General features: G+C 39.1%; 1 protein-coding gene across 2 annotated transcripts; it reads right to left on the bottom strand.

Moving 5' to 3' along the window:
• Positions 1–87: 87 nt before the first annotated feature.
• BTG3 (BTG anti-proliferation factor 3) lies at positions 88–24138 on the bottom strand. Of its 2 annotated transcripts, none has more exons than XM_066369882.1 (5): positions 23898–24138; positions 20274–20451; positions 16237–16374; positions 5051–5258; positions 88–753 (listed from the first exon to the last, which is right to left on the bottom strand). In XM_066369882.1, the coding sequence occupies exons 2-5, from the start codon at positions 20444–20446 to the stop codon at positions 514–516; spliced, it is 759 nt and encodes a 252-aa protein (XP_066225979.1). In that variant the 5' UTR covers positions 20447–20451; positions 23898–24138; the 3' UTR covers positions 88–513. The 2 variants fall into 2 exon arrangements, with proteins under 2 accessions (XP_066225979.1, XP_066225980.1); XM_066369883.1 differs by lacking the exon at positions 23898–24138 and adding an exon at positions 23726–23879.

Below are 24138 nucleotides of genomic sequence, written 5' to 3'. Positions count from 1 at the left end.
ATATTTTTTCTTCCCTAAGTATTTAAACAGTAAAGTGAAACATGCTTTGCTTTCTTCCTTTTTCTATGCACAGAAGAGCAGCACACATTGTCATGTCTCAAACCTTTTATTGGCAACTATATAATTTCACACAATTCTTCTAAATAACGACATAAAATATATTTCCTTGTATATAAATAACTTACATACTCTCCATAAAGTAAATGCTCAAAGGTGCTAGAACAGATTGTCCACTCCTACAGTGTTCTTGTATCCAACAGAATTGATGCACAATATATAAATACTCAAGTCCAATATTTAAAAACTCAGGCACTTGACTAACTTGAATAAAGTTTCTCAAACTATAATCAGTGTATCTAAAGTGCATATATTTCTTAGAAAGATTAGTCTCAATAACTTCTCTATAAAAATAAGTTTGATGGTTTAACCCATCTAACTTTACTACTATGAATATGAACTTGAATACGTAGGCAGGCTTGTTCTGCCTTCTCTCACAGAAACAATCAAAAGCAGCTAGTGAGGTGTTAACATGTGAGGATTAATCCAGTGATTCCGATCACAATGCATTCCAGGAGGGACCCATGTTACTGGAATTGGGCGATATGGTTGTTTACTCTTCCTTCCCTGATGTGGATAGCTAAACGGAATAGGAGGAGGGTAGTGACTCTGATGCCCATTCCCTCGGTACATTCCTGGCTTTTTTCTGGGCAAAGGGTGCCACATTGGAAGAGGTGGAAATATCAGTTCTGAAATCTGTAGAAAGAGAAAACAGTAAGTTAATTCAAAGAGAAAATTAGTCATGTATATAAAAACTTAGTGAGTTTCCAGATTCCTCACAAAAGAACAAAATCACTCACCCGCAACCTGAAAACGGACATTTCTATGGTTGTCTAAATACAGGGTGGGGCAAAAGTAGGTTTTCAGGTGAGTATGCAAAACATAAGAATTTATTCTTACATTATTTATTAATTTTTATATTATTTTATGTATAAACTGTAAATATATTTTTGCCCCACCTTGTATGTTAAAAACTTTATATCTAATAGGTGATTATTCAGTCTTTTTTGAATAAATGAAAATAAACTGAAACAATACTCTGAAGCAACCAGAAAAGATCAAAACACAGAATGAATGGGAAGTTTGTGAGGAGATAACTTTATTATTTGGGATGGGCAAAGATTTCTTCCAGATGACACACACACAAAAAAAATCCCAAAAAAATTTTGATAAATTTAACTTCATCAAAATTATTACAGCTCTCCTTTCTTCTAAAACAGCAGTTCTCAACCCCTGCGGGGTCGAATGACCAAAACACAGGGGTTGCCTAAAGCCATCGGAAAATACATATTTTATTTAGAAATGTATTGTATAATAAATATGTATTTTCCGATGGCTTTAGGCGACCCCTGTGTTTTGGTCGTTCAACCCCCGCCGGGGTCGCAACCCACAGGTTGAGAACCGCTGTTCTAAAAAGTCAGAGATGTAGTGTAGTTTTTATGTTTAGATATATAACCCATCTCAAATTAATTTTTTGTGTATGGTATCAAATAGCAGTTAGGTTTTTAAAAAATATGTAAATTATCCAATTGTTTCAGTACCATTTCTTAAAGACTTCCTATCAAATTGCTTTGGTACTTCTATTTAAAAAACGACGAGACTGTATATACGTGGGTCTGTTTCTGGACTCTACTCTGTTACATTAATATATTTGTGTATCTTTAAACCATTACTATCTTGATACACATAATGGCTTTTTTATTAGTGTGAGGCCTTCAACTTGACTCTTTTACATTTAGAATCAATTTGTCGGTTTCCAGAAAAAGCCTTTTTTTTTAAATTTAGAAATTAAATTTAATGGGGTGATATTGGTCAATAGAAATAGCCTTTTGAAGTTTTGATGAGTTCACTCTACAGATCAGCTTTGGGGAAAATGTCATAATATTCATTTCTTAATTAGTGGAGAGTTATCTCTGGGGGACCCTTCATAAAACAGACTCCTCAGAAACAAGTTCCAGGCAATTTAACAATTGTACCATATTTCCCCACGTATAAGACAGACTTTTTTCAAAAGATTTGGGGTCTAAAAACTGCGTGCATCTTATACAGTGGTTGTAAATTTGTTTTACTTGCATTTCCTGCTTTTTCGCATCTATTTTTGTACTTATTGTCAAAGACAGTGATTCGTCATCAGACACAGATAAGGACAAGCTAATGGACGGGAGTTTTGACAGTGATGAGTTGTATTAATTTTATAATAAATAAAACTTGAGTTCAAAAACTTTATGTAATACATTTCCCCCCAAATTTCAGGCCCCAAAATTAAGGTGCGTCTTATACACGGGAACGTCCTATACATGGGGAATTATGGTAATTTGTAGTAAATATCATACAGAGGAAAAAGGGATGCCCAAAATATTTAAGGCAAAGGTCTTAAGAATATCAAAAGCCTGACCTCTGGAGGTACAGTGGATAAAGCATTGACCGGGAATGCTGAGGTTGCTGGTTTGAAACCCCAAGCCCGTCAAGGAGCAACATACAAGCAGCAACTATTACAAACTGATGCTTCTGCTCCTCTCCCACCCTTTCTGCTCCTCTCTTCTCATAAAGCAATAAAAATCTTAAAAAAAAAAATACAGTAATATCTAAAATACAATGATTACATTATTTAAGCTATAAAGGAAATCTCAGAAAAAATACAAATGGTAATGAATATCTCCATGGAAGGGCACAGGACTCTAGTGGTTGCAGGAAGAGGGTAGACTTGTCATTACTATACTGTTATACTGTCTGATATTTCTAAAAGCAGGTGCATGTTACTTTATAATGCACACATGCATACACCCCTAAACATGATTATCTTCAGAACTAATCTTCCTCTGAAGCCTAGGAAGGATAATTCAACTGAAAAATGAAATGAGAAATCAAAAACTAAATTATATTGAAAGAATATAAAAAAAATAAAATAAATAAAAAAATAAAAAAAGAAAGAATATTATATATATGTATGCTGAATTAGGTTTAGTTTTTCATACTCAAAACTCTAATAACTCTGATTTCTCACTAATTAAAATCTAAATTTTCATTTCAGTCCCAATCCAACTCTACCATAAACTTGGTATGTTTCATTAGGTCTGATTAAGGCCAAATTAATAAAAATAATATTATATTTAAAAGTATACAGGCCCTGGCTGGTTGGCTCAGTGGTAGAGCATCAGCCCAGGATATGGATGTCCCAGGTTCAATTCCCAGTCCAGGCTCACAGGAGAAAAGCAACTTTCTGATTCTCCACCCCTCCTTCTCCCTTCTTACTCTCTCTGCCTCGTGCAGCCATGGCTCAGTTGGAGCAAGCTGGCCCTGTGCACTGAGAATGGCTCCATGGCCTTGTCTCAGCTACTAAAATAGCTTGGTTGCCAAGCAATGAAGCAACAACAGCCCCAGTTGGCAGAGCATTACCCGGTAGGGGGCTTGCCAGGTGGATCCCGGTCAGGCACGTGCAGTAGCCTCTCTCTCCCTCCCCGCTTCTCTCTTAATTAAAACAAATAAATAAATAAAACTATACAGTTGATCCTTCAACAATACAGGGTGGAGACTTAGATGTACCGACCCTCCAAAAATTGATGTATTAACTTTTGACTCCCCCAAAGCTTAACTAAACCAGTTGTCCCTTGGTACCTGCAGGAGACTGGTTCCAGGAAGCACCTCCTCCCCAAGATACCAATATCTGCAAATGCTCAAGTCCTCTATATAAAATGGTGTAGATAATATATACAGTTGGCTGTTCACATCATTGAATTCATAATCTCAGATAGAATATAGTATGGGTATTTATTGGGAAAAAAAATCCACCTGAACTGAACTCACAGTCCAAACCCATGTTGTACATGTACAGAATAAGGCTCAACTCAAAAGATTTCTTTAAATATTGGACTTTAAAATATCTTTTCTATTAAAAAGTACTGTTGTTAAGAATTTTGCTGGCTCTGGCCAATTGGCTCAGTGGATAGAGCATTAGCCAAGCATGTAATGTCCCTTGTTCAATCCCTGGTCAGGGCACACACGAGAAGTGACCATCTGCTTCTCTCCCTCTCTCCCTCTCTCCCTTCCCCTTCGCAGCAGTGGCTTGATTGGTTTGTGTTGGCCCCAGGTGCTGAAAATAGCTTGGTTGATTCCAGCATTGGCCCCAGACAGGGGTTGCCAGGTAGATCCGGTCAGGTACATGCATGAGTCTATCTCCCCTCCTCTCACTTAAAAAAATAAAAAATAAAAAATATATATATATTATATTATATTACATATTTTGCTGCCTGACCAGTGCTAGTGCAATGGATAGAGTGTCTAATGGGACACTGAGGTCCCAGTTTTGAAACGCCAAGGTCATCAGCTTGAGCACAGGCTCACCAGTTTGAGTGTGGGATCATCGACATGATTCCATGGTCACTGGCTTGGCTGGAGCCTCCCCAGTCAAGGCACATTTGAGAAAACAATCAATGAACAACTCAAGTGCCACAATCATGAGCTGATACTTCTTATCTAACTCCCTCTCCAAAAAAAAAAGAAAAGAAAAAAAAGAAACACCAACCTCTTAAAAATAAGAATTTTTCTAAGTATATTAAATGTTCTTCGCCATGTGGGCATAAATAGTAAAAAACTGAATGTATCCTATAAATAAGTGCATGCACAGTAGCTATATAACTTTAAACAAGAGTTAAACCCAAAGGTACAAACTGGAAGTGTTAAAGACTAAAAAAAAATAAGTAACTATTACTGAATATAATAAAGGATTTTTAAAACATCAGGAATGTTTATCACCACATCCCCCCCCCCCACTTCTTTGCCGTACTCTTTAAAATATATTTATCCTACCTATCAAGAAGCAAAACAGAACTGTGATAAAGTGACTCAGGATGCCTATTTACATGTCAGAGGAGCAACTTTCATGTGCAAAGGCAAGAATAATACAGAATCACAAATTAGAGAAACCCTGAGCCAAATTAAATGACTTGGCAAGTCCTGCTCACAGACCTTCACTATGAAGCTGTTTCATGGTTACCTGGTATAAGGGGCTTGGGGGTGCAGTCACCGAACTGGATTTCACCTCTACCTCTTTACTTGTTTCTTCATCTGAAGAGGAGGATCCCGAATGATAATCAGAAGTAACTTTATCAAGGGCCCTGGTAACTTTTTTGGAGATCTCATCCTTGTTCTCATCCTCATTTTCAAAGCTGGCAACAATGAATGCATTGTTTTTTTCTCCATACCTAAGAATAAAAAAACCCCAAAACCTTACAGACCTTAAAGTCACATCAGCAAAGCAAGAAATGGCTAAGCCCTGGCCAGCTGACTCAGCAGTACAGTATCAGCTGGGCATGTAGATGTCCTGGGTTTGATTCCTGGGTCAGAACACACAGGAGAAGCAACCATCTGCTTCTCTTCTCCTCTCCCTTTTTTCTCTCTCTCTCACTCCCCCTCCCGCAGCCATGGCTCAATTGGTTCAAACACATTGGCCCCGAACGCTAAGGATGGTTCCATGGAGCCTCTACCTCAGGTGCTAAAAATAGCTTGGTTGTGAGTATGGAGTCAGATGGACAGAGCATTAGCCCTGGACTGGGGTTGCCAGGTGGATCCCAGTCAGGGTGCATGTGGGAGTCTGTATCTTCCCTACTCTCACATAAAAAAAAAAATGTCCATAAAAACAATTAAACTTGCGGGTGCGGTTTTGAGAAGGGTGTAAGGGGAATAAATTATGATGGACAAAGACTTGACTTGGGGGGTGAACACACAACAGAGATGTATTGTAGAATTGAGTGACTGAAATCTACATAATCATTACCCAGTGCCACCCCAATAAAATCAATTAAATTAAACTAATCTGGACACATCATTGGTACAAGACAAAGGAACCCTCCCAGAACTTGATCCTATACATACATAGTACCCTACTATGCCAACAGGCAGGTCACAACTTTTTACTTCTGGTCTATTTAACTACAAATAAAAATGACTATCCTCCCTCCCAATTTTCTTTCCTATTGCCTCCTAATAAAAATAGGTTTAATTCTTATTTAAAAATCGAGAAATTTTACATATATCATATCAAAATGGGCTGTACGGTAAAATCTTTTTTTTTTTTTTTTTTGTATTTTTCTGAAGCTGGAAATGGGGAGAGACAGACTCCCGCATGCGCCCAACCGGGATCCACCCGGCACGCCCACCAGGGGGCGATGCTCTGCTCCTCGGGGCGTCACTCTGCCGCGACCAGAGCCACTCTAGCGCCTGGGGCAGAGGCCAAGGAGGCATCCCCAGCGCCCGGGCCATCTTTGCTCCAATGGAGCCTTGGCTGCGGGAGGGGAAGAAAGAGACAGAGAGGAAGGGGGGGTGGAGAAGCAAATGGGCGCTTCTCCTATGTGCCCTGGCCGGGAATCGAACCCGAGTCCCCCGCACGCCAGGCCGACGCTCTACCACTGAGCCAACCGGCCAGGGCCACGGTAAAATCTAATGCAGTGGTCCCCAACCCCCGGGCCGTGGACCGGTACCAGTCTGCAGAGAAAAATAAATAACTTACATTATTTCCGTTTTATTTATATTTAAGTCTGAACGATGTTTTATTTTTAAAAAATGACCAGATTCCCTGTTACATCCGTCTAAGACTCACTCTTGACGCTAGTCTCGGTCACGTGATATATTTATCCGTCCCACCCTAAAGGCCGGTCTGTGAAAATATTTTTTGACATTAAACTGGTCCGTGGCCCAATAAAGGTTGGGGAACACTGTTCTAATGTACTTTTACCTAATTCCTGTAATGTAGACCCTAATAATTCAAATCACAAGTCAACTATACTGCTCAGAAAAATTAGAGAATATTTCAAAATGAATATGAAGCAAGAAAATATCCCCTTTTTCTGAGCAGTACATATATTTCCTATGAGATTCTTTCAGCATGATTAAATAAAAGCGGAGGTCTGTTTCTGACATCCACACTGACAAAAATAAGAACTGAGGCAACTGTTTAAGGTTAAAGGAAACAAACAAAAAAAACTGTTGAGGAAATAAAGGAGTTTTGCTTGAATTATGCTGCTTACCTCACAGAGATTTCTAGGTTAAGTGCTCACCTCTTGTTTTAAATTTTATTTTTTTGACAGAGACAGCGAGTCAGAGAGAGGAACAGACAGACAGGAAGGGAGAGAGATGAGAAGCATCAATTCCTTGTTGCAACAGCCTAGTTGTTCATTGATTGCTTTCTCATATGTGCCTTGACTGGGGGCTACAGCAGAGCGAGTGACCCTGTGTCAAGCCACCAACCTTGGGCTACAAGCCAGCAACCCCACGCTCAAACTGGTGGCCTTGGGGCTTCGAACCTGGGTTCTCCGGGCCCGAGTCTGACACTCTATCCCCTGCGTGACCACCTGGTCAGGCTCATTTTAATTTTTTTTAAAAAAGTGTAACAAACTTTTTTAACCTCCTAAAACATTTTTAAAGTCTTGATCTACATTTATAGCAAAATGGTGGGATCTTGACAACATTATATGGAGTGAAATAAGTAAATCAGAAAAAACCAGGAACTGCATTATTCCATACGTAGATGGGACATAAAAGTGAGACCAAGAGACATTGATAAGAGTGTGGTGGTTACGGGGGGAGAGGGGAGAGGGAGAGGGAGGGGGGAGGGGGAGGGGCACAAAGAGAACTAGATAGAGGGTGACAGGACAATCTGACTTTGGGTGATGGGTATGCAACATAATTGAACGATAAGATAACCTGGACATGTTATCTTTGAATATATGTATCTTGATTTACTGATGTCACCCCATTAAAAATAAATACAATAAAAAATTAAAAAAAAAAAAAAGTCTTGATCTAAAAAAATAATTGTCAGAATACGTAACCTTGGCTGTTGGTTACTAAAAAAGGAGAAAGGACTCTGCAAAAAGGGAAAATGGCACAATGAACAGTAAAGCTTGGAGTCTTCATTCAGAGAACAAAGAAAAAACTCACAAATTTATTTAAATAGATCATACAACATAAACACTATGAAACAATTTCTAGTAAGCACTGGGACAAAGGAAATTGTCAAGTATTTCTTACACAATATGTAATTAAAAGTTAGAAAGACAAAGTGATTCTAAGCTTAGAAAATATAAATACAACTTCAATAAAAGTAAGGTTAACTATAATTGATGTCAATTAATTTGTTTTCTAATAAGCTGTCTCAACTTATTTCTAAATCAAGATCTCTACAATAAAGTAAAAGGCCTAACTGCAAGTTATACAGAAATCAAGTAGCCTCCGAGGTTGTGTCTTTATATACAGTAAGTGTTATGTCTTCCACTTGCAAAGGCTGAAATGGGTGATAAACGCTAACTAAATATGGTGCATTAACTCCTATTTTCAGTTAAACTCAAAAAGTTGCTACAGGATGGCAGAAAGATCACTGGGCACATTTCTGGTACTGGCTCTGCCATTAACTAGCTCTGGGGTGAGGAGTAAGTCATTTAATCTCTTCAGGCCTCAGTTTCCTCATATGTGCTGTGTGAAGAAACTTAGCGAGTTGGAGACTGGTTGAAATTCAATTGGTGATTCTTCTTAGTGTAAGATACCTGAACAGTTGGGGCAAGTTCCTCACAACACAGAATTCATGTATAATTAATTGCAAGTTTATTTAGCCCAGGGTTTTAGCAATGGAAATTTACCCTCTGTCCTTTCCAGGATTCCAAGACAAGCAAATCTTTATACAATCAAGGGTTAATTCAGATGTTAAGGTCAACATTAACAATGAGTTTAGGCCTATCTTCAATTTTGCCCACTGATGGAGTCAAAATTCAAGCAAAACAGAAAGACAGGAAATTTGAGAAAAATCCCTGCCCTATAGAAGCAGAAACCTAAATCAAGGGCAGACATCTAATGATAGAAGGATGATCAGCTGTATTAACTCAGACTTCTCTGACATGCCAAGTTCAATCAGGTTCTGCATTTTTCCCTTTGTAGTATTTTGGTATCAGTGCTCTCCTCATGGTTAGTGAAGCTGCTTACCATATTACAGTAACATTAGAATGTGCAGTTAATTTCTTGGTGTTGGGCAAATAGGTTTGTAAAATTTGTCATTTTTATTGTTAAAAATGGTGTGCTTGCCCTCAGAGCAGGCAGTTGATTGCAAATTGCATTCCTGCTTGGGAGGGGCCATTGTTTTGCTAATGTTTGCTGGAGGAGGGGGTCTTTGTGGGCCCAGGCAGTTTAGCAGGGAGAGTGGAAAGAATGCGCAGAGTGCTGAGGAACAAGCCAGTTATGCAGGGAAAGAGAAGGTGTGCATTGGGCAAATAAGTTTGTAAAATTTGTGTTATTTGATTTTGCTCGTTTTTATAGTTAAAAATGACGCTGCCCAGGTGATACTGTTAAATTACCTTCCTGTGTGGGAAGGGCCATTGCTATGCTAATGTGTGCCAGAGGAGGGGTCTTTGTGGGGTCCAGGTAGTTTTTTAGAAGGAAAATAGGAGAACCCAAGATGGAAGGGAAGGAGAGAGAAACCAGTATTGCATAATAAGAAGCCATGTTGGCAGATGGGGAACCAGAGGTGACTTAGACTGGTGGTGGCCTTTGATTCTAGGAAAAACTGGAAAAAATTCTTCTGGTTGTGGAACTGGAGAATGTGTGAGTGGATTTTGGTGCCCTGTGTGTTTTTACTCACTGGCAGGTTGCGAGGCTAGAGTAAAGGAATGGCCCACCATTTTTTGGCTCCACTGTTTCATTACTGTCTGCCCGATCTAATGGGAATCTGCACGTGAATGACCATGACGGCACGACTACTGGGCCATACAGTGTGCAGATGGGGAACCAGAGCGTTGAGGGGCTCTGCGAGCTTCGCTGAGACTGGTGGGGCCTTTGATTCTAGGAGGAGCCAGAGAAGATTATCTTGGTTGTGGAACTAAAGAATGTGTCAGTGCTTTGGGAGCCCTGAATAAAAGGGAAGGGTTTTCCTTGCCTGTTTGCTAGTTGGCCCATGCGAGACTTTAATAAAGGAATGGCCCAACATTCTTTGGCTCCACTGTTTCTTTACTGTCTGCCCGAATCCAATGTGAACCTGCATGGCCACAACAGCAGTGGCCCCTGATCTTACACTTGGAATTAAACATCATAAAAATTATTTTTCTAAAACAGGTATATAAATACAGTGGTACCTTGAGATACAAGCAGACCAACATATGAATTTTCTTAAGATACAAGCTGCAACTCAGTCCATATTTTTGTTCGAGATCCGAGCGAAATTCCAAGATATGAGTCGGAATCAACTGGTCGTGCTTCAGCACTTTCTAATGACACTTGTCACATTTCCGTAACATTTTAAAAGGCAGGCAAAAGCAGACCTTTTTGGATTTTTATTCAAAAGTCCTGCAAGTGAAAGTGCCGAAAATGCAGCCAAGAAGGCAAAAACAGGTGATGATTAAATGAAAAATATGTAATATTAAGCTTAAATTAAGTTTAAAGTTAAGAAAGTGCATTTTTTTTAAAATTAAGTTTTTGTGGTTTCATTTTAAGTAAATAAAGTGCAGTTTTAGTTTTGTTTAAAGTAAAGAAAGTGCAGTTTTAGTTTACGGGTCTACAGTGCCTGCATCCCTTCCTCCTTCTCCGCCATTCACCTCCGTTAGCCGCACTCATCTGTCTCCAAGGTAAGAATACAGTACTAAATAACACTGTTTTATTTCATATATTTTGTTATGCATTGGCAAAGTATATATGTGTGTTTAATTAAAAACATCTCTTTTCATAATTTAGGATGGTTTGGGGATGTTTCACAGGGCTGGAATGGATTAAATCTATTTTAGTTGTTTTAAATAGGGAAAATTTGTTTGATATTTGAGTTGACTGTCTTACGAGCTCAGTTACAGAACGAATTAACCTCATATCTTAAGGTACCACTGTATGTTGAGTAGGTAATAACTGGAAAGATTTGTTACCTACTCTGTATTCTCTGAAATATTTCCCTAAGTAATAACCATTTTAAATATACAACACCACACCATTCCCAAATTTTATCCTAATGTAGTAAACCAGACTATAAGAATGTTCTTCTCTTTGAGTACATTTCAATATTTTTCATAATCTTAAGTCTCCAGTAATCACTGACTTATTATTTTTAATGACTTTCAGATATTTATTCAATTATATAACTAAGTGCTAGATCGTATTTAATTTTCAGAATATTTCTTTCCAGTTTTGGTCCAAAAGCACTAATCACTACCTCAATCACTAACTCTCTTTTGGGGGTTGTTACAAATAAATGAGAACCCCATATTATGCCTGACCAGGCAGTGGAACAATGGATAGAATATTGACCTAGGATGCTGAGGACCCAGGCTCGAAACTCCAAGGTCCCAGGCCTGAGTGTGGAGTTACAGGTTAAAAGGTCATTAGTTTCACTGGAGCATCCCCCCCATTTCAAGGCACATAAGTGAAAGCAATCAATGACAATTAAGGTGCCACAACTATAGTTGATGCTTCTCATCTCTCTCCCTTCCTGTCTGTCCTTGTCTGTCCCTTTGTCTCTCTCTCATTTAAAAATAAATAAATAAAGAGAATCCCATATTCTGAGGATTATTTCTATCCATGAAAAAAAGAAAATCACATCACAGTCAATATTTGCCAAAATTTTAGTTATATATAAAATAAAGGCTACTGAGTGCAAAGATTGTATTAATCAGTAATTTTTCATTATCTGGCATCAGGTACAGCTTTTATTTTCAGGTGCCAGATTTACCGGTAGTTAAAGATTTCAAATAAGTATGTCCAAGATGTTTATCTAATTACCCATGTTTAAAATACTATTAGACAGAAACTTTTTCCTCATGATATAAGATCACTGTATTAAATACTCATTATTTGACTGTATAATAATACATTTGTACCAACTCTTCAGCTTTTTTGCTCCCACCTCTGCATCAGGTGACCTTTTTTTGTAGCTTGACTACTGTGAACCTTTAGAATGCTGCTTATAGTTTATTAGTTGAAAACCTACAAAACTAAAGAAATATGTTATTAAATAATTAGTCAATCTGGATCTAAGTGCAGGCCTAATCAAAATGTAAATAGTTCAGTGTAGTATTTGAGATACCTACTGCTTTTATACTGAGGTCTTCTGCAAGGATTCTGTGGCCAAAGTCTACAAAGTCTGATCTGGCTTCAACTGAGCATTTAGTACCAGAATCTAAAATTGTTTTCCTTTCTTGGTCTAAAATTTGAGACATCTTGCTTCTTCCTTTTCCTAAGATGCTGGAGAAATCTACTACTACCTACACCTGGATTCCCAAAGCAACAGCTTATACCAATATCTTATAACATGCAGCTCCAAGGCAATCCAGAAAATTCTGTGAACGAATACCATGTACACTGCACGGAATGTGCAGATACTCCAGTACTCTCAGCCTTTTGGATAGTGCATTTTCACCAATGAAATAAAAGCTGGTTTCGCATCTCATTTGCATAATCGAACAACTCTCTTTGACTTGTCGTTTGCTTTACTGATCGTTTAATAAAAAAAAATTAAATGTGTTTTTTTTTATCACTTCATTTTCATTTTGAAATATCTTCTAATTTTTGTGAGCACTATATTTTTTTGGTCACAACATGTCTTCACCTCTACTTCCACTGTTGGAGATTAGGTCAAAGGCTATTATTATGTACATTTGGAACATACTAAGGCTGCACTGTAAAGCATCTTTCTACTACAGTCAACAGGTGAATTATATCTCAAAATTAAAGAGAAATACCCTAAAGCAGTGGTTCTCACAGTGTGTGCCCTAGATTTCCAGGTGTGCCTTATGGTATTCCAGAGAAATATGTGCCTGTTGGGGACCAAAAAACCAACAGGGTTTTTTAGAGTTTAGATTTTTGAGAGACAGAGGTGTGGGGAATTGGCTGTAAGCTGACAGTCTGCCCAAACCCCCACTTGCCTAACTAGGTTGCAAAAGGCTGTGGTGCTGGACTGTTTACACTACCTCCCCCCCATGTTCCCCAAAGATGTTTCTTCTATCCTTTGGTGTGAAGTTAAGATGATATGTAATGGTGGAGGTTTTCTGCACTTGGTAAAATTCTTGGGTTGCCTTGGAAACATGACCAGAGATCTCACTGATTTGCTAATGGCCCACTTTGCCCTATAAATAAAGCAAGATGCGGTTTTGGGGCGAGCTTTCTTCTTGCCAGCAGCAATTACAGGGCCCTCCCGATCCTGTATTTTCTTAATTCCACACCATTCCCACTCAGGACCTGGAATTACTAGCTGGGCTGGTTCACGGCATGTCCCCAGATATAAAAGTAAATATAGTCACCCTATTATACTATTTCATTATGGAAATACTGCTCTTTTTGTTACATCATTATTATATTTATTATTAACACACATCATTATATTATTTTTAGATAAATACACCCAAATAAAATGGATAGATTTCTCAAAAAGAAGCATGATATTGAAGAACCTGATTCAGGAAGTGAGCAAAAGTTAAGTGTAAATAAAATAGGACGTGAAGGCTGACGGGCAGAATTTAATTTATAGCATTTTCCATCACTTAACACTGAACAATACAACTGGATTAAAAACCCATTCATGTGATTTTAGTTTAACATTAACAGAAGAAGAACTAGCAGCTGTATCCACTGATGGTGGATTGATGATTAAACATAAGGAATTGTCTCTTGAAGCCTTTTGGATTTCTATAAAAGAAGAATATGTGACAATATCTAAAAAAGATTTGAACATTTTACTACAATTTTCAACATCCTATTTATGTGAATTAGGATTTTCTACCCTCAACACAATTAAGAGTAAAAAGAGAGGAATTCTTCAATGTATTAACAAGAAATGAGAGTTTGCCTTTCAAATATATGCCCAAACATTGAAGAAATTGTTAGGACACATAAAGTTCATGTTTCTCATAAACACAAAAATGAAAAAACTTAACACATTCGCACCAGGACCTGCTGAATTTACTAAATCTTACTAAGAATGTATCTATATATATAAAAAGACAACTTTTTGTCGTTTTTTATTTTTTAACCCCTTTTTTATGAATTCTAAAAAGCATAACTCAAAAAATGTAACATAAAAATGTTTTTTAATGTCAGAATAAATTTAATTCTGTTGTATTTATTTCATTTAATTACCATAAAAGCATGCTTGGACTTTATGTATTTTTTCTTTAATATTTGACTTAATTATTATAACATTTCTCAGAAATTTGTATATAGTGCGCCTACAATTATTTGTAGGATTTTAAATGCGCCCCGACTTCAGAAAGTGTGAGAACCACTGCCCTAAAGGAACAGTTGTAGAAATTACTCACAAGGGGTCCAAGCATCTATTCAGTCTTTCCTGCCTGGAACTGTTCTTCCCATCCTGTCATTTAGTCAAATGTAAGTCATCCTTCTCCAACTAGCTCAAGTATCACCTACTCAGTAGTCTGACGTGGCAGAGCAGTAATTTTCTCTACTGTGCCATCAACCACTGCCTTTTGTACATATTTCTATTGTAACACAAATCATACTCTACTATAATCTGCTTATTCTTTCTCTGTTTTTTATAAAAAACTTTACTGACTTTTTGAGTTTTAGACAAATAAAAAGGGGGAGAGACAGAAAGAGAAACATCCACGTATGCATGCACTCATTGGTTGATTTTTCTTTTTTTTTTTTTGACAGCGAGAGAGTCAGATAGATGGACAGACAAGTATCAATTTTTGGTTGTGGCACCTTAGTTGTTCATTGATTGCTTTCTAATCTGTGCCTTAATGTGGATGAGAGGTTACAGCAGAGTGAGAGACCCCATGCTCAAGCCAGCGACCTCGGTGTTTCGAACCTGGGTCTTCTGACACTCTCTTCACTGTACCACTGCCTGGTCAGGCCACTGGTTGATTCTTTTATGTGCCTTGACAGGGGATCAAACTCACAACCTCAGCGTGTCAGGACAACACTCTAATCAACTGAGCTATACCTGGCCAGGGCCTCTTTCTTCTAATTTATTATACCTTGAATTACCTGAAAGATAAATGACACTTTCGATTTGAAAAATGCCACAACTAAGAATGCCTGGCCCACAATGAATGTCTTTAGAATTAGTGAAGTATGATTAGATTTCAGACCAAATACTTAATTTTTACAATTCTGCTCATTAGGAGACAAAAAATAGATAATTTCCATTATGAAAACAAAACCATGAAAATATCTGTCACTGAAAAATCAAAAAGGGAGGCAAGAGTAGAAACAAACAGAAATAGAGACCAAAAAAAAGTTATTATTCAGTATTATTTGGAATTAGCCTCTTCCCAAATTTGAAGAGAAAGACAAGTGCACCACCAATGAAAATAAGACATCTGACCTACAGCAGTCTACAAGTCTAGTTTTTACTTCTTGGTTTACAATAAACTTTTGGCAACACTCTAGAAAAACCCTGCCCAATCAGTTTCTGAGTTTCTTTAGCTATAAAACAGAAATGTAATCCCTTCACTATCACCTATAGAAAAGTACTTTTGAAAAAGCCAAGCAACAGCCTGACCAGGCGGTGGCACAGTGGATACAGCCACTCCGCATCGGACTGGGACTCGGAGGACCCAGGTTCGGAACTCAAAGGTTGCCAGCTTGAGTGCAGGCTCATCAGCTTGAGCAAGGCGGGGCTGGCTTGAGTGTGGGATCATAGACGTGACCCCATTGTCACTAGCTTGAGCCCAAAGGTTGCTGACTTGAAGCCCAAGGTTGCTGGCTTGAGCAAAGGGTCACTCGCTCTGCTGTAACCCCCCACCCCAGTCAAGGCACATAAGAGAAAGCAGTCACTGAACAACTAAGGTGCCTCAACAAAGAACTGATTCTTCTCATCTCTCTCCCCTCCCGTCTGTCTGTCCCTATCTCTGTCAAAAAATTAAAAAAGAAAAAAAAAGAAAAGAAAAAGCCAAGCAGCAAACTTCTGGCCATGAAGATACCCAGTAGGATACCTGGACAGGTGGCTCACTGGATAAGGGTCATCCTGGTGTGTCAAGGTCGCAGGTTCAAACCCCAACCAGGGCATGTACAAATGCAATCAATGAGTGAACTAAATGGAACAACTACATGGAACAAGTTGATGTTTCTCTTTCTCTCTCTCCATCTCAAATCAATTGGGTTGGGGTGGGGGAGAGATACACAGGCAGGTAGTACCTGAAAGAATTTCATAATGTAAATTCCAGCATGGTAATCATTTAGCCACCAAATTTAAAAACTCACCGACAGCACACCTCACATGGGTCCACCCACAGGGTGAGTTCCTTTGGCAAGCCCAGGTCACTGTATAAGATGCAGCTGTTCTCACAGGCTTTTAAGACATCAGGATCAACTCTCTGAAACTTATTGACACGAATACATCTACAACAAAGTAATGTCAATAGCTTTAATTAAATCATAATCATAAGCTTCATTTTATCTTTTAAAATTTGCCAATGTAAATTTAAAAAAATATTTTGGCAGAGAAGTCAGGAGTGTCTATCTTAAATAGATAATAAATGTGAACTAAAGGCCAAGAAGCAGTATCAACAAGACTACCCTGTCTGGTAAAAAGAAAAGGGCATCTGTGTGAGCCCAGGGATATCATTAAAACTGGCTCTACTTCATTTTACCCAGAAACTATTCAACCTAACATGTACATTAGATGATCAAGGAATATAAAAAGTGCATGAAATTACTTAGAGCTCAGAAGGTAAAAGTTTTAATAGGCCAAGTTCATACGTAACAAAACCTCCAACAACAAAAAAACTCAACTGTTTCAAATAATATTTAGAAATTCTTATGACAAATTTTGATCTGTCCTTGCCTTACTTATACATCCCAGGCAATAAAATAAGAAAGATGTCCTTTGCCTTACTTCTACCTGTTCTATAAAAATAGAATTAGTCAAGGATACAAAACCATTCATACTACGTACTTAAGATTTAAAATATAATCCCAAAGTGTTATTGGTTTATTTCCTTTAACTTCTATTATGCAAGGGTTTTCTTTATTTTTAATAGTTGTCAAAATAAATTTTAAAAATTTCTAAAACAATAGAACATCTGTTCCATTATTTTTCAACCTAAGAAATACATCTACCAGACAGAATGTTCAAAGACAGCTCCCAGTACAAATGCAAAAAAGCATGTTAAAATAAGCATTCTGCTTACATTGAGCAATTATAGCTACAATGAAAGTATTTATTGCCAACAACTAAGAAATTACTTAAGAGAACCCAGGTTTTAGTACTTGTCCTAGTAATTTATTTATTGGATGTCAAGCCATTTCACAGCCCAAAGCTCTAAATTATGAAAAATACAATGTAAATGACAAATAGTAATTATACCATAAATACAATGACATCAACAGAATGTGCCAATTAAATTTTTTAAGTTAAATAATTTTATTAGTTGATTTGTATTTTCCTTTTAGACAGTGAAGAAGTTCTCATATTAACAGTTAATATGAGTATCTAAATAATAAGAATGCAGTAGACTCTTGAAAAACACAAGTCCGAATAGCATAGTTCCACTAACAAATTTCTTTCAATCATTTTCTCTACACTATTTTCAAACTGCCATTTGGAGTCTGTAGATACAGCAAGGCTGACTATATGCAATGATCTATGCCATTTTATGTAATAAAAGAGCATCTGTAGATTTTGATATCTGAGGAGAGTCCTAGAACCAATCCCCCACAATACTGAGACAACTTAAATATTGGGAAATGTCAAAAGCATATGTACATTTTCAACTGTGCAGGGGTCAGCACTCCTAACCTCTCTGTTGTCCAAAGTTCAACTGTAATTAACAACTCTTTCTGCACATTAACTCTTTAGATTTTCAGAATGATCCTGAGTTAGATACAAAGAGAATTTGAGTAACTTGTCTAACATCACACAAATAAAAAGTGGTGAATCCAGGGTTCAAATCCAGACCACTATACTCCAAAGTTCATCTTATTTAGTAGCATCCTATTTTGTCTGTACCTATCTTACATCATCAACGATTTAGCAACTTCAGAGTGAAAAAAATTCTCTAGCATATAAAATGCTCTTTGTTCCTTTCTATAGAATAGTCCTATATTACACATTCTAATGTTGTATAGGTTGATTTGAAAGTCCCATGTGCCCTAGAAACAAGAGTTTAAGGGTAAGGAGAAATCTTAAGATACTGTTTCTGTTATGTACAATGAGAGTGATATAGGCTCTAAGCTAAAAATATATACATAAATACAGATGCTTAGAAGTTCTGCTGCAACGAAATTTACATACTTTACATATTTTATGCTGTTTTTCACTCTATATCGTTAACTACTTATCCATTAACCACTCTTCAAAAATAGGATTTTAAAAGTTGCAGAAAATAGTCATCAATTACTTAATGTTACCAGTTTAGTTCTTTCCCAATTTTTGTAATTATAAAGTATAAGAAACATCCTTATTCATATATATTTGTCTTCATTTCTGATTATGTTTCTAGAATAGATTTTTAGGGAACTTACTGTTCTAGAGTATGAATATATTTTACAGATCTTGATAATAATGCCAAATTGCCCTCCAAAAGCATCTTATTTGTATATATTGCAGAGAAACAATTATAATTTATAAAGACTTTAAGAAAAAACTCTTTCAACCTACTCTATCGGTTGACCAGTATACCAATTCTGGTTAATGCTATAGGCCATTCATTTTTATGATACTAACAACTCACTGTTAAGTCTAAAAGTTTTCTGCCTCAAAGATAGCTTCAAAATGACTTAATGATACTTCTGATCACATGCCAATTTAATCCTGTTTGGCTTTTTTCCCTCAAGTTTTTAGAAGTAATGGAAATGAAATTATACACTGTCTGACCTTTAAGCATTTACTTGACAGTGCCTCCTTTTTCAGTAATAGTACAGTGGTTTGACACTTCCGTAAGCTTTCGTCCAATGTCAATTACATCAGTGTAAAAGTCTCACCAGCTCTAACTCACAAAAGCTGTTCACTCTATCAGTAATGAAGATGTGCAGAAAAAAAATTAAGAGAATCAAGTGATAAGATAAAAAATAACTTCCGTCTGCTTTATATAGAACATTCACACTTCTACTTTAACTCATTCCATTTTCTAAATTACCAGGAAACCTCTCTGGGTAAAAATGAAGGGGAAAATACATTGATCATTTTCATTCTTTTCTTTTCAATTGAATACCCACTCACCTGGCTTTTAGCAAATGAGAAATAAATCACATTTTTACCTTTCTTATAGATTCTTGGAATGGTCTTGCACTTGCAAGAGCTTAGTGACTGAAAAGGAAGACCTTTTTACATGACAGCACAGAAGTGCTGGTTTGTGGAGGAAACTTTGGGAGCAACAGTATGCAAAAATAAAAGAATTTTTGTAATCATGACAGCCCACAACTGTCCCACTTTTATTTTTGTGGCTACATCCACAAATGGGGCAAGGTTTGACAGACCAGTTCAGCAGAACGTTCTCAACCTAGGTTCCTGAGAGGTCACATCAAACCTAGGGAGTGAGCATGCTAGGACATGTTCTGCAGGAGTCTGCCCTTCTTTCCTTTTAAGTTGTAAATATAACTTATAAACCCAAGTACAAAAGATAGCTGCAAGTGAGAATTACTTTCCTTCTCAGAGCCAAAGTAGTGGTCACACTGATGTGCAGAAAGTCCGTAAGAATTTAGGGCTAATTAGACCCGAGTTCAAATATCAGAGCTAGTATTTACCAGCTGTGGATCTTAGGTAAGCTACTTTCATCTATAAATTAGTAAGAGTGATGTCTACAATAAAAGAATTATTCATATTATAAATTAATCCTGTGTCAAGAACATAGCAGGTGTCAAAGAGTCTTAGTTTCCATTTGCCACAAAATATTTTTTTTGAAAAAACATGTAACATGTAATTTACTTCAAGAAGACTCATGTCCCTCAACTTCTACCATGCCCATTTATGGGTGAGAGCTTTAGCAGTTCTCTAGATTGTGAAAAACTCCAAGCACCTATGATAGAGAGAGGAATGCACTCAAACAGAAGCCACAAGAAGACTAATTCTTAGGAGCCTCCAGTACTGGCTTTCCAAATCAAGAAAGAGGGACTCCAAAAACAAATACATGTGTTTGAAAATAAGGAAAAATGCCAAGACACTCAGAGTTCTGTATTTTGCACATAAACTACGCAAGGCATGGGCTGGATCTCCTTCAGTCCTTTGGCCCTGCACTCATTTCAGGACCCGATTAGCCTCTTCACTTAGTCCAGTCCAACTGTCCAATCTAATCCTTTACCTGTAGGCCTGTCCTTTGGATGGTTTTTCAGGATACCAGTGATTTTTATATTTTTCTTGAAGTATCAGAGTCAATTTCTCAGCAAACCTCTCAACTGCCTCTTTTTTCAACTTATCATGTTTTCGAACTAGCCTTGTGAAAAAGAAGACAACGGCAGCTATTTCATTCTTCATCTTTCCTGCAAAGATAAAATAGTTTTTCTCAAAACAAAACATAAAAACTGTAAGATAAAACTGCAAAATATCCCTCCTTACAGCTCCCCTTCCTCTTTACAATTTTATCTTGTTTGACTGGCTCATCTGAAGTAGAGAATCATTAATTTATGCCATAAAGACCTTATAAAATACTGTTTATGAATCTTATCACTTAGCTCTGAAGAAATTCAAATTCAGTTTCAAAGAGAGCACATCAAATTGCTCCTATTGTTTAAAAAAAAGTCAGAAACATATAAGTACTATAATGCCACTATATAGTTTTTACTAAATGTGTCAGTATCTAGCTGCAATAACTCAAGTTTAAAATTCTGTGAAATAATTTGAATTTTAAAACAAAAAAGTTCACTTTAAAATTCACTACTGTAGAAAACAGTTTGGTGTTCCTAAAAATGTTAGACATAGGTTACGATACGACCCAGGAATTATTCTCCTAGCTACATACTCGAAAAATGAAATCACATGTCCACTAAAACTTGTACACAAATGTACATAGCAGCACTATTCATAATAGCCAAAAGATGGAAACCCAAATGTCCATCAACTAATGAATGAATCAAGTGTGGTTTATATAGGCAATGGAGTATTATTCGGCAACAAAAAAGATGATGTACTGATACACGCATGGGTTCACACGGGTGAACTTTGAATACATTATGTTAAGGGAAAGAAGTACATCCAAAAAAAAAGTGTAATTGTATAATTACATTTATATGAAATGTCCAGGGGCCCTGGCCAGTTGGCTCAGTGGTAGAGGGTGGGCCCAGCGTATGGATGTTCAGGGTTCAATTCCTGGTCAGCACAGAGAAGAGAAGCAACCACCTCCCTCTCCCTCCCCCCCGCCTTCTCTCTCTCTTCTCTCCGCAATAAGTGGCTTGATTGGTTCCAGCTATGGCCCCAGACAGGGTTGCCAGGTGGATCCCAGTCCAGGCACATGTGGGAGACTATCTCACTATCTCCCCTCCTCTCACTTAAAAAAAATAAAAATAAAATGTCCAAAACAGGCAAATCTATATAGAGAAAGCACATTAGTGGCTTAGAGGAACGAGGGATGGAGAAAAACAGGGAATGACGCCAATGAGAACAGGGTTTTTCTTTTTGAGGTTATGAGCCCCGAAATCAACTGTGGTAACAGTTGTAGGACTCTGTGAATATACTAAGAATTATATGGTACGGAAATTATATTTCCATAAAGTATGCTATATACAAAGAAAAAAGAAGTCAGTATGAAGTGGAAGTATTCTTTCAGAACAGTGATAAATTTATCTAAAATAAGACAAAAAAGAATGGCTCTATCAGAACATGTTTGAGAGGAGACATCTGAGATCTTGCTTCCCAGCAATTGTCAGGTTTTGGCTCAAATAAACTTACAAAAATTCTCTTAAAGAATAAAATGAATGAAAATTCAGTCATCTACAGAAAAATCAAACCAAAAGAAATTATCAGAGATTTAGCTGCGTTTTGGAAATGTCTCAAGGAGGACTCTTTAAATGGCAGATCTGATTTATCATTGATTAATCCACAAAGGCAAAATCAACCCTATCCTAGGATTGTTTTGATGTTTATTCTGTCTTTATGCGATGAGCTCACTCATTTGGCTGCTGTAACTTGGAGTTATTCAGACCCTGCATTTACTAAGCACCATCACCTTTTTCCAAGCCATTTATTAAAGACTTACAGCCTCAGTTATGTTTTAGTATAAAACCTAACCTGACAGTTTGTGTTCTTGCACACCCAAAAAATAAAGGTGATTCTGTTAGCTCCCTTTTTCTCTTCTTAAACCTGCTCTTAAAAGTACCTCTTCATAGTATCATTCTTCTACTCCTTGTACAAATTCAAACAAGGGATCTCACTGTGAAATAAATTCTATAGTTATCTGAGAGGCGCGCTGGCAGCCCTAGACACCCTGATCCTGGGTGGGAAGACTCCCAAACCTTCCTCCTGGAATCCTAGAACGCCAAGTCCACTTTCTATGGCCAGGTGCACCGGGGTCTAGGCTGCACACCAGTGTGCAGGCACACACAACCCTGGCCCTCCACAACTGCTGCGCAGCCTTCTCCTGAAAAAATGTGAGCCATTTCCATTTTATAAAGCTATACTTAAACGCAACCACGGTATGACTGAAAGAAAACCTGAAATTTAATACACGGTTCAGGACAGAAGCTGCTGATGGAACTACATTAGCCTCCACTCCACCACACAACACAAGGAACCACACTTCAGGAAATGTACCAAATCCTTAACTAGATCATTTTCATTTATTGAATTTGCCAACTATGTTCTCCATATCTGTGTTTGGGATTTTGTTTTCTTTTTGCTGTTTCATATCAAAAATGAACGGAAGGAAATAACCACTTAGTGGCTGCTGTCGGTTTTAACACAAGATGAGTCATACGAAATTACTTATTTTTATTTTCAGTTTGAAGGCATGATGCCTGGACGAGTCGATAAACCTACCCCCCAGTCTTTCCTAGGAGTACCAGAAGGTAAACTGGGGCTTGTTCCCAGTCAGTAGGAGGGGAGCCCCGAGCAAGGCCCCACAGACCTCAGGAGCGGCAAGGAAGCGGCCGTGATGCTCCCCCCGCCCACACTCGGAGCACAGAGCTCCCATTTTAAACCTCGCAGGTGACGTCACCCGGGACATCGTCCAAGCCGGGGCCGCTCCTCAAGTTGTACTTTGTTCCGAGGCTCCGGCTCCCGGGGGAGCGCCTGGCCATCCCGGGGGCGTGCAAGGAGCCGGGAGGAACACTGGCCCTGGCTGCCAGGAGTTTGTAACTTTGTACTGTTCCCTGCCTTGTAACGAAAAGCTGATCGCGACCGTTTCTAGAAACAACCTCCTCCTGGACGTCCCCAAGGTGGAGAGAGCGGGTCCCTGGCGGTGGCGGAGCGGCGCCGCGGGGACACGGGCCCGGGAGGGGCCTTCGAAGCGCCCCCTGCCCGCCGTTCAGCCCTCGCACGCCTCCGCCCACGCCGCCAGAACGTCCTGAGTCGGGGCTTTCCCCGAGTCCGGGGACGGGCGCCGCCCCCACGGCGGGGCCTGGCTCGAGGACCCGGCTCCCCGCAGACATCGCGGGTCCAGGGCCCCAAGGGACGCACTACACCGAAGGGGAGGCCGGGGCGAGGAGGCGCGGGGCAGCCGCCCACCCTGAGGGGAAGGTGCGGCGCGGTGAGACGTGGCAGGAGCCGCGAGGCGGTGTCTCTTCCGTCCCCGTCCCGCCCAGGATCCCGCGGAAACCTCACCGGCCGCTCGGCGGCCCCCAGCCCTTCCTTCGCGCTGAGCCGGAGCCGATGCAACCGGGGTCGATCCCGCACTCCTCTCGGCTTCCGGCGCACCTCCCTACAGCGAGTCTCCGACGTGGCCGCAGGGCGCCGCGAGCACCCTCCCCCGCCACCCCCAGCTCGGTCTCCTCACCACGGCCGCCGCGCTGGGGCCGCAGCTTTGGCGGCCCCGACTGGATCCGCGAGGGGAACCAAGGGCGCCGCCGCAGGGGGCCGCTGCTGGCGGCAAAGAGCGCAGCAAGCCTGGTAGCGCTCGTGCGGCTTCCCCGTCGTCGGGTTGGCAAGCGCGCGCTGAGAGGGCGGGCGGCAGACGAGCGCCAGCAGCCAGCGCGGCCGGAGGGAGCACGAGGTTCCGAGCCGGAAGAGGGCAGGGC

Source organism: Saccopteryx leptura, chromosome 2 (assembly GCF_036850995.1).
Source record: "Saccopteryx leptura isolate mSacLep1 chromosome 2, mSacLep1_pri_phased_curated, whole genome shotgun sequence".
Classification (NCBI taxonomy): Eukaryota; Metazoa; Chordata; class Mammalia; order Chiroptera; family Emballonuridae; genus Saccopteryx; species Saccopteryx leptura.
Note: the sequence above shows the minus strand (reverse complement) of the source record. Positions and strands in the feature narration are given on the sequence as shown.

Excerpts from the sequence above, each read along its gene's own strand:
- BTG3 (XM_066369882.1), bottom strand. The coding sequence starts at position 20,446 with ATGAAGAATGAAATAGCTGCCGTTGTCTTCTTTTTCACAAGGCTAGTT. Across the intron at positions 5,259-16,236 it reads CCATGTGAGGTGTGCTGTCG|GTATGGAGAAAAAAACAATG; the intron begins GTGAGTTTTTAA and ends TTTTATTCTTAG. Across the intron at positions 754-5,050 it reads CCCCAAGCCCCTTATACCAG|ATTTCAGAACTGATATTTCC; the intron begins GTAACCATGAAA and ends CTCTTTCTACAG.